The 11570-nt window shown below is 40.5% G+C and overlaps 1 protein-coding gene across 1 annotated transcript; it reads left to right on the plus strand.

The window, feature by feature from the left end:
• Positions 1 to 420: 420 nt before the first annotated feature.
• Positions 421 to 1371, plus strand: LOC116570768 (olfactory receptor 2S2-like). The gene has a single exon (XM_032308280.1). It carries the CDS (start codon positions 421 to 423, stop codon positions 1369 to 1371), a length of 951 nt encoding a protein of 316 aa, XP_032164171.1.
• The last annotated feature ends 10199 nt before the right edge of the window (positions 1372 to 11570 follow it).

The raw sequence follows: 11570 nt of genomic DNA on the forward strand, positions 1-11570 counted from the left end.
AGCATAGATTAAATGAAATTTCTATGCATTTACATAAAAAAAAGTAACTTACAGCATTTTCCCATGCTCATCATAAAGAGAGGAAAAGCCCTCCTCGACTGGGGATTACCTCTGCTGGGCGCAGGTCCTGTCTCTATCACCATCTTGCTCAGAAGACTTGGACAGGTCACTTCCCCTCTCTGGGCCTCAGTGCAATATTTGTAAGCCCCCTTCCAGCCCTGACGATCCCCCATAAGCTGCCTTCACGTCCCCCATATCAGCACACTCCTACCTACTGTCGCTTTCACTCATTTATCTCATATGCACATACCTTCTCCTATTCTATAGCACGCACTCATGGTGTTCCAGATGCCTGAGCTTTTTCTCAAGAAAGCCCCCTGTGATGATTTTGTATCTGGCTGATGACAGAGGGGATAACACATGGAAAAAGCCAACTGGTCCTCCCCTGTGGCGGGGTTCATTCTCCTGGGTCTCTCAGCCTACCCAAAGCTGGAGAAAATGTTCTTTGTGCTCATCCTCCTGATGTACCTGGTGATCTTACTGGGCAATGGGATCCTCATCCTGGTGGCCGTCCTTGATGCCCGCCTGCACACACCCATGTACTTCTTTCTGGGGAACCTCTCCTTCCTGGACATCTGCTACACAACCTCCTCAGTCCCTCTCATTCTTGACAGCTTCCTGACACCCAGGAAAACCATCTCCTTTTCAGCCTGTGCCGTGCAGATGTTTCTCTCTTTTGCTATGGCAGGGACAGAGTGTGTGCTTCTGGGCATGATGGCATTTGATCGCTATGTGGCCATCTGTAACCCCCTCAGGTACCCCGTGGTCATGAGCAAGGCCGCCTATGTGCCCATGGCTGTCAGCTCCTGGGCTATTGGTGGTACGGCTTCTGTGGTACACACATCTTTGACAATTCAGCTGCCTTTTTGTGGGGACAATGTCATCAACCACTTCACCTGTGAAATCCTGGCTGTCCTGAAGTTGGCCTGTGCTGACATCTCCATCAATGTGATCAGCATGGGGGTGACCAACGTGATCTTCCTGGGGGCCCCAGTTCTCTTCATCTCCATCTCTTATGTGTTCATCATTGTTACCATCCTGAGGATCCCCTCAGCTGAGGGGAGGAGAAAGGCCTTCTCCACCTGCTCTGCCCACTTCACTGTGGTGGTCATCTTCTATGGGACCTTATTTTTCATGTACGGGAAGCCCAAGTCTAAGGATCCCCTGCGGGCAGAAAAACAAGACAAACTCATTCCCCTTTTCTATGGGGTGGTGACCCCCATGCTCAACCCCATCATTTACAGTCTCAGGAATAAGGACGTGAAGGCAGCTGTGAGGAATTTGGTCACTCAGACATGTTTCACCCAGTGATGGAGGGCTTCCTCTGTTTTCCTACCCTATGGGATAAAGGACCTCTGATCATTATAGCTGCCATCCAAAAGACAAGTCATGTTGTCCAGAATCCTCTCTTGCCCTTCTGTCCATTTTCAGAGAATGATGAACTTTTCAGAGTATATCTTATGAGTTCTAGCCATACAGCTGAGAGTTTTGACAGATGCCACACAACAGATCTCTAACTGATTACACAAAGACATTCTGAACACATGATAAAACCAAGGAGAAAGGAGCCAGTCATCAGACTGAGCTTGGTGAATGGCACTTTTGCCATCCCTCTTGGAATCCCCAGGAAGAGTCACAGGAACAAGGAAGAAGTGGGAATATTCATTTTGGACTGTTTTTGGAAGATAGTCAGTTTGGCTGAAGTATAAGAAGAGACAAGGACAAGTTCAAGGAACAAGGACGTGAAGAACCTGGTCCTATGCAAACATGTCATCTAGTGATGGTGTAGGGGTCCTGATGGATCTCTATTCCCTAGTTTTTCTTACCTGAAGGGCTCAGAGCTTTTGGGTGGGAACAAGCTATTCTGGAACACCGCATTTCTTCTTAGCTATAAGAAAATTGAGGCTATTTTTTCTCCATACACTTCACAGTAGGAAACACCACTAGGAAGTTAATGGCAAGAAGGAGTACAGAGTTTGAATTTGATACTCATCACTTACAGCAATTCCCACTAGGAAAGCTAGTATTTGGTTGGATAGTAACTCATACAAGGTGAATGAGGGACAGACGTATAAGCAGATGAATAGAAGCATTCTTATGACAAGTTCTATGAAATTCTATGAATATGACAAACTTATGTAAGAAGAGAATTTCGAAAGTGAATACTTTTTTGAGAATGGATTTTGGAAGTTTTGATTCAAGTGGTACTTACATTTTCTTATATTTATTAGGAATGAATTGCCTAAGGATTAGTGTTTGTTTAATAAAATTTCTGGTCCTAATGTTAGTCCTGTTACTAATGTCTACTTTGCAACAGTAGGGAAAAACCTTGCTCTTGCAAATACACAAATGCCTTCTAGTGGCCATTTAAGCAAACTTCAGACACTTAGTGGAGCCACACAGTATCATTGTAGGGAAATGCTTTGGGGGTTTCCTTCTTCAATCCTACACACAGGATGTGATCATTATGGCAGTGGCCAATGTGGTCTTTTTGGGCAGTCCAGCTCACTACACTTTCATCTCCTATGTGATTATCATTGCTACCAACCTGAGGATACCCCCAGCTCAGAGAAGGAAAAAGGCCTTTTCTACCTGCTCTGCCCTCCTCACATTCATAGTCATCTTCTACAGAACTATGCTCTTTGTATATGGAAAGCCCAAATCCAAGAACCCCACTGGGGGCAGACAAGCAAGCTGTTTCAGATAAACTCACCTCCCTCTTCTATGGGGTGGTGAGCCCTATGCTCAACCTCATCATCTACAGCCTCAGGAACAAGGACGTGAAGAACCTGGTCCTATGAAAACATGTCATCTAGTGATGGTGTAGGGGTCCTGATGGATCTCTATTCCCTAGTTTCTCTTACCTGAGGGGCTCAGAGGATAAGATAAAGGGCCAATTTCGTCAAAGGTACATAGGCATATCCGATTACACAGAATGCTTTGTGTGAATAGGAAGCATTTAATGGGACCTTTCTATACCATTCTAGAAGCACTTCTACACAAGTATAAACCATTGGTCAAGCCTTATACTCATCTATCCTTGGGATGAATACTGGGCTACTTGATGTCCAGGGAAAATAACTCTTCAAGTTTTATTTTTTTTTATTTTTTTAAATTAAATTTATTTAATTTCAGCATAACAGTATTCATTATTTTTTCACCACACCCAGTGCTCCATGCAATCGATGCCGTCTATAATACCCACCACCTGGTACCCCAACCTCCCACCCCCCGCCACTTCAAACCCCTCAGATTGTTTTTCAGAGTCCATAGTCTCTCATGATTCACCTCCCCTTCCAATTTCCCCCAGCTCCCTTCTCCTAACTCCCCTTGTCCTCTATGCTATTTGTTATGCTCCACAAATAACTAAAACCATATGATAATTGACTCTCTCTGCTTGACTTATTCCACTCAGCATAATCTCTTCCAGTCCCGCCCATGTTGCTACAAAAGTTGGGTATTCATCCTTTCTGATGGAGGCATAATACTCCATAGTGTATATGGACCACATCTTCCTTATCCATTCGTCTGTTGAAGGGCATCTTGGTTCTTTCCACAGTTTGGTGACCGTGGCCATTGCTGCTATAAACATTGGGGTACAGATGGCCCTTCTTTTCATGCCATCTGTATCTTTGGGGTAAATACCCAGGAGTGCAATTGCAGGGTCATAGGGAAGCTCTATTTTTAATTTCTTGAGGAATCTCCACACTGTTTTCCAAAGTGGCTGCACCAACTTGCATTCCCACCCACAGTGTAAGAGGGTTCCCCTTTCTCCACATCCTCTCCCACACATGTTGTTTCCTGTCTTGCTAATTTTGGCCATTCTAAGTGGTGTAAGGTGGTATCTCAATGTGGTTTTGATTTGAATCTCCTTGATGGCTAGTGATGATGAACATTTTTTCATGTGTCTGATAGCCATTTATATGTCTTCATTGGATAAGTGTTTGTTCATTTCTTCTGCCCATTTTTTTATATATTTAAAAGTACACAAAATACTTAACACTGAATTTTTAAAATAAAAAGAACTTAAGTTTCTCTCTGAGGCTGAGAGGGAAAAAAAAGAGAGAGAGAGAGAGACAGAGACAGAAGTTGTTTATTTAAGAACAGGTAAGAGTCATAAAAGGTAAACCACAGTAATCCATTAAGTAATTCAGGAGAAGAAAACAGAACAGATGAAAGACAAGTAACAAAGGAAGAGAAAAACATTTCACTGAACAGAAATTCTACATGTCGGTTCATAAAATGTTCATCAATCACTAGGCAAGAATTGTACCAGAGACCTACCTATGAACAGTCAATGCAAAGATAAGTTGTGATTCTCATATGTGCCAAAAGAATTCTATAGAGTTTTCCACAGCACAAAACTGTACTTCCCAGCAAGGACCAAGAATCTGGCTGCCGCTGGCCTGCTTCCCTGCTGCTCTAAATGTCGGTGCCAGTGGAACAAGACTGATTAAGTGCTGAGAGAAAGGGGCTGAGAATCCTAATTCTACACACCCTGACCATTGCACCAATATGACACTTGAAAAGACATTGTTGGATCGTGAAAATCCAGAAGCACACACCCCTATAATGCCTTACTCAAAAAGATTTTGTTTATAAAGTTTTCCCAATAAATTGTTAAAAATAAATAGTGAAAGGACTGGGACATATACAGTATGTAAGGCACAGTAGACAATGGTTAAATGTCTAAAGACTGACAAAGTCTTGGAGGGGTGGACTTTGGGGGGTTGGGTGAGCCTGGTGGGGGTTATTAAGGAGAACACGTATTTCATAGAGCACTGGGTATGGTACATAAACATTGGATCTTGGAACACAGACTAAATAAAATTAAATTTTTTTTTAATTTTTTATTTTTTATAAACATATGTTTTTATCCCCAGGGGTACAGGTCTGTGAATCACCAGGTTTACACACTTCACAGCACTCACCAAAGCACATACCCTCCCCAGTGTCCATAATCCCACCCCCTTCTCCCAAACCCCCTCCCCCCAGCAACCCTCAGTTTGTTTTGTGAGATTAAGAGTCACTTATGGTTTGTCTCCCTCCCAATACCATCTTGTTTCATTGATTCTTCTCCTACCCACTTAAGCCCCCATGTTGCATCACCACTTCCTCATATAATGAACAATTGATACCAAATGTGCAAAGACAAATATATGATAAAATTATGAGGAAATAGCATCAAGGTAAAAAGTGACAACAAAGCAATGATGTAACTCTAGTTATAATTCTAGATGACTTTATTAAGCTGAGAAATTTAGAAAAAAATGTATAGTTATATCCCATTGAAAGTCTCATCTTGGGGCGCCTGGGTGGCTCAGTGGGTTAAGCCGCTGCCTTCGGCTCAGGTCATGATCTCAGGGTCCTGGGATCGAGTCCCGCATTGGGCTCTCTGCTCAGCAGGGAGCCTGCTTCCTTCTCTCTCTCTCTCTGCCTGCCTCTCAGTGTACTTGTAATTTCTCTCTGTCAAATAAATAAATAAAATCTTTAAAAAAAAAAAAAAAAGAAAGTCTCATCTTAAGAAGGATGTGGTGGGAAAGGGAATCTTATAATATATGAGTATAATGCGTTGATACTAAAATAACAAAAGTATTAATGTGCTTATTGAGGGGCGCTTGGGGGTTCAGTCAGTTAGCAGATGTCTTTGGCTCAGGTCATGATCCCATGGTCCTGAGATGGAGCCAAGTTTCTGGCTCCCTGCTCAACAGCTCAACTCAGAGTTTGCTTCTCCCTCTTCCTCTGCCCCAGTTCAGCTTGTCTTCTCTCTCTCAGAAAAATGAAATCTTGAAAAAAATATATGCTCGTGGAAATCTTAAGAGAAATACCAGTAGACAAGTACTAGCATGAAGACGTTTGAAAGAATAAGAGGATGATGAATGAGCAAAGAAACTTGATCAAATCAAAGTCATACACTGAAAATGAATAGATTTAAATCATTGAATATTAAATACATGATACATAGTACCCAGTTTTGTAAAGGGCTTCAAGGTTTCTAACATTAGGATAGATTAGGAGATCTATTGCAACCATTTTATTAATAAATTCAAGAGGAAAAATAATCTTTTTTTAAAATTTATTTGACAGACACAGAGAGATCACAAGTAGTCAGAGAGACAGGCAGAGAGAGAGGAGGAAGCAGGCTCCCCACTGAGCAGAGAGCCCAATGTGGGGCTCAATCCCCGGACCGTAAGACCATGACCTGAGCTGAAGGCAGAGACTTTAACCCACTGAGCCACCAGGTGCACCCAAGGAGAAAAATAATCTTATCAACAGATGTTGACAAGTCACTTGATAAAACTTAACATTGATTTCTGGCTTTTTAAAAGTAGCACACTTCGGGAGGGTATGTGCTATGGTGAGTGCTGTGAAGTATGTAAACCTGGCAATTCACAGACCTGTACCCTTGGGGCTAATAATACAATATATGTTTATTAAAAATTAAAAATTATTAAAAATAAATAGATATATAAATAAAATCAACAAGCTTTAAAATGTTAAAAAAAAAAAAAGTGGCACACTTCAATACAGAAACTGCCGCTAACATGAAATAAAGTATCAGAACATCAGCAAGCAGCATGTCTATGACTTGGACGAAGTCACCAGTTTTCAATGTCTACATCACTTTGCAGTCTAGATAATTAGATGAGATGAGGACAACAAGGAACATAAATATTGAAAAGAAGGAAAAACAACAAATGTTCTTTAACTGAAAAAAAATTTACTCAAGGGACACCTGGGTGGCTCAGTGGGTTAAGCCGCTGCCTTCGGCTCAGGTCATGATCTCGGGGTCCTGGGATCGAGTCCCGCATCGGGTTCTCTGCTCAGCAGGGAGCCTGCTTCCTCCTCTCTCTCTCTCTGCCTGCCTCTCTGCCTACTTGTGATCTCTCTCTGTCAAATAAATAAAAAAAAAAAAAATTTACTCAAATGCCAAAACTACAAGAAATAACAAGAGGGGCTGTATAAAATTCACTGCAGTTAGAAAAGTTTTACAATACCTATGGAAAATATATAAGAAGTATGAGAGGCCTATGTGAGTATCATATATTTACAATGACCATATATTAGCAGGAGAAGTCATGAGACATTTTCATTTTGAAGAAGCAAAAGTCCAGAATGTTAAGCCTCAGGACACTTAACTATCCTCCAAGTGCCTCATTCAAAGCCCTTCTCCCTCTTGCCAGCAGGTGGGAAGAGCCATTCTCCACCCATTTTCCCATCCTTAGAGCAGCCCCAACTCTTAGTTGGGAGGGATGGTCCAAGCCCTGAGGCAAACATGAACGCTCCCTGATCTAAAGGTCTCAGAAGCAAAGAAAACCAGCCTTCAACTCAGTCCATGCTTTTGGAGGTAACCAAAGAGTCTAGAACAGACCACTGACAAATGGAGGCTTTCACAGCTCTGCTTATACGCTGATTACTTCCTGCCTCATTATGACTCATAACCATTTATCTCACCTTAGGATGACCCCTAAAATCTTCAAGAGATTATAGCCTCCAATGAACGTGTTTATTGACATGACCAAATCAAACATCCCAGATGGTCACAGACAACAGATGATGAAAGTAATTACCCAAATAGGTGAAATCAGGGCATTTCAAACAAGACCTAGTCATGATCAAAACAAAACAAAACTTTCAGCATTGAACTGGAGGGGCAGTAGGGCAAGAAAAGAGACAAGCCTATCAATTTTGAAGGAAGATGAAAATTGTCTTTATTCACCGGTGTTATTATTGCCTACTATATACAAAATCTAAATAACTTTGAGATACATTACAAATATTGAAAAGAGTGTTCCTCAACACTAAATAAATGCACAGAAATATATCTATTGCATTTCCACACACCAGCAACAGGTTATGAAATATTTTAAAACATACAAAGAAACATAAAGGTACATATTTATATATATAAATATAAGCATGAACGTTTAGGTATTTAAATACAAATTTTAATATAGAATTATATATAATATAAACTTTAATATATATTTTAATATATTAAATATATATATAAATATATATATATTTATATATATATTTAATATATTAAATATATAAATATATAAATATTATATATATTTTATATATATTATTATATATATTTTATATATATTATTATATATATTATATAATATATATATAATTATATATATTATATATATTATTATATAATATATTAAATATATAAATATTAAATATTAAATATTAAATATCAAATATTATTCATCTATAGATTCGATGTAATGCAAATTTTTAAACCGCCAAAATCATTATTCTACAATTTTAGAAGTTGGCTCCATAATGTATAGAGAAGAACAAAGGACTAAAAACAGCCCAGACACATTTGAAGATGTACTTGGTGGGGATAAAGGGACATCCTCTACAAGATATCAAAGTATACTATAAAGCAATGTTGATTGGGGCAGCATAACATCAACATGGCAACAGACAAATAAATCAATGGAAAAGAATAGATCCCATGCATCACACTCAGAAGAGAAAGGATGACTACCATACGATCTTCTCAACTGATGCACAAAAAAAAATTGACAAAATACAGCCTCCTTTCTTGATTAAAACTCTCCACAGTATAGGAATAGAAGGAACATACCTCAATCTCATAAAAGCCACATACAAAGAGCCCACAGAGAATATCATTCTCAATGGGAAAAACCTGAGAGCTTTCCCCCTAAGGTCAGGAACAGGATGGGGATGACCACTCTCACCACAGCTGTTCAATTCAGTGCTATAACTCCTAGCCTCAGCAATCAGACAACAAAAAGGAATAAAAGGCTTCCAGTCAAAGAAGTCAACTCTGACTCTTCACAGATGATGTGACACTCGATGTGGAAAACCCAATAGACTACTCACAAATTGCTAAGTCTCATATAGGAATTCAGCAAAGTGGAGGGTATAAAATCAGTACACAGAAATCAGTTGCTTTTCTATACAGTAACAATGAGACAGAGGAAAGAGAAATCAAAGAATCAATCCCATTTACAATTGCCCCCCAAAATCTTAAGAAACTTGGAATAAACCTAACCAAAGAGGCAAAGGATCTCTACTCTGAAAACTATAGAGCACTCATGAAGGAAACTGAGGAAGACACAAAGAAATGAAAAAATATTCCATGGCTCATGAATGGGAAGAACAAATATTGTTCAAGTGTCCATGCTACCCAGGGCAATCTACATATACAGTGCAATCCCCATCAAAATACCATCACCGCTTTCCACAGAGCTGGAACAAATAATCCTAAAATTTGTATGGAAAGGCATAATACTCCATAGTGTATATGGACCACATCTTCCTTATCCATTCGTCTGTTGAAGGGCATCTTGGTTCTTTCCACAGTTTGGCGACTGTGGCCATTGCTGCTATGAACATTGGGGTACAGATGGCCCTTCTTTTCACTACATGCTGCTGCCCCTCGGAACAATTTGTTACTTAAACTGTAACCCCTGGAGGATTTTACTGGTTGCCAAGCACATTTAGATATGGCCTTAAGAAATACATATACTGACAACAGGTCTTTGGGGAGAAGGACGATATACGACTGTGAAGCTGGGCAGCTGGGGATGCCTGGCTCACTCAGGGTGGAAGGCTGCCCCTTCACAGAGGCCGGGCAGCCAGGAATGCCCAGCCTGCCCGGGGCAGAACGCAGCCTGCTTCAGGGAAGCCCAGCACCCGGGAACGCCCGGTCAGCTCAGGATGGAACGAAAATCGCCTGCTTCCCTTTTCCGTTATCGCTCCTTTTTCTTCCCAGAAGTGCCCGTTGTTAGTTAGATGAGTCCTTTCAATGTGCTTGTTTAACTATAAACTTTATCCTCTGTCTTTGGAGACATATCTTGAAAGAAGGTGCTGTGGCTGATATCGAAGAGATTACTGCCTATGTTCTCCTCTAGCATTATTCTTCTACATATAGCTGTCCAGTTTTCCCAGCACCATTTATTGAAAACTGGGCATCTATATGTAGAAGAATGAAACTCGACCATTCTCTTACACTGTACACAAAGATAAACTCAAAATGGATAAAACACCTCAACGTGAGACAGGAATCCATCAGAATCCTAGAAGAGAACATAGGCAGTAATCTCTTCAAGGTATGTCTTTCAAGGTATGTCTCCAAAGGCAAAGGAAACAAAAGCAAAAATGAACTTTTGGGACTTCATCAAAATCAAAAGCTTCTGCACAGCAAAGGAAACAGTCAAAGAAACAAAGAGGCAACCCAAGGAATGGGAGAAGATATTTGCAAATGACAGTACAGACAAAAGGTTGATATCCAGGATCTATAATGAACTCCTCAAACTCAAGACACACAAAACAGGCAATCATATAAAAAAAATGGGCAGAAGATATGAACAGACACTTCTCCAATGAAGACATACAAATGGTTATCAGACGAATGAAAAAATGTTCATCGTCACTAGCCCTCAGGGAGATTGAAATTAAAACCACATTGAGATATCACCTTACACCAGTTAGAATGGCCAAAATTAGCAAGACAGGAAACAACATGTATGGGAGAGGATGTGGAGAAAGGGGAACCCTCTTACACTGTTGGTGGGAATGCAGGTTGGTGCAGCCTCTTTGGAAAACAGTGTGGAGATTCCTCAAGAAATTAAAAATAGAGCTTCCCTATGACCCTGCAATTGCACTCCTGGGTATTTACCCCAAAGATACAGATGGCATGAAAAGAAGGGCCATCTGTACCCCAATGTTTATAGCAGCAATGGCCACGGTCACCAAACTGTGGAAAGAACCAAGATGCCCTTCAACAGACAAATGGATAAGGAAGATGTGGTCCATATACACTATGGAGTATTATGCCTCCATCAGAAAGGATGAATACCCAACTTTTGTAGCAACATGGGCGGGACTGGAAGAGATTATGCTGAGTGAAATAAGTCAAGCAGAGAGAGTCAATTATCATATGGTTTTACTTATTTGTGGAGCATAACAAATAGCATGGAGGACATGGGGAGTTAGAGAGGAGAAGGGAGTTGGGGGAAATTGGAAGGGAAGGTGAATCATGAGAGACTATGGACTCTGAAAAACAATCTGAGGGGTTTGAAGTGGTGGGGGGTGGGAGGATGGGGTACCAGGTGGTGGGTATTATAGAAGGCACAGAGTGCATGGAGCACTGAGTGTGGTGAAAAAATAATGAATACTGTCATGCTGAAAATAAATAAATTTAATTAAAAAAAAAACCTTTATCTTCCTCCTTGATTGTCTGCAAGACGTGACTAACATTTGACCTTCATTGGTCCTTCTGTTGGCTATTGTTTCTATCTAATAAAAGTGAGACTGTTTTTCAGAGTCCATAGTCTCTCAGGGTTTTGAAGGGGCGCAGGGTGGGAGGTTGGGGTACCAGGTGGTGGCTACTATAGAGGGCACAGATTGCATGGAGCACTGGGTGTGGTGCAAAAATAATGAATACTGTTATGCTGAAAATAAAAAATAAATTAAAAAAAAAAAAGTGAGACTGTGGAGTTGCTCGTGGCAGCAGT

Source organism: Mustela erminea, chromosome 12 (genome assembly GCF_009829155.1).
Source record: "Mustela erminea isolate mMusErm1 chromosome 12, mMusErm1.Pri, whole genome shotgun sequence".
Lineage (NCBI taxonomy): Eukaryota > Metazoa > Chordata > Mammalia > Carnivora > Mustelidae > Mustela > Mustela erminea.

Coding starts and splice junctions, on each gene's coding strand:
- LOC116570768 (XM_032308280.1), top strand. CDS start 421: ATGGAAAAAGCCAACTGGTCCTCCCCTGTGGCGGGGTTCATTCTCCTG.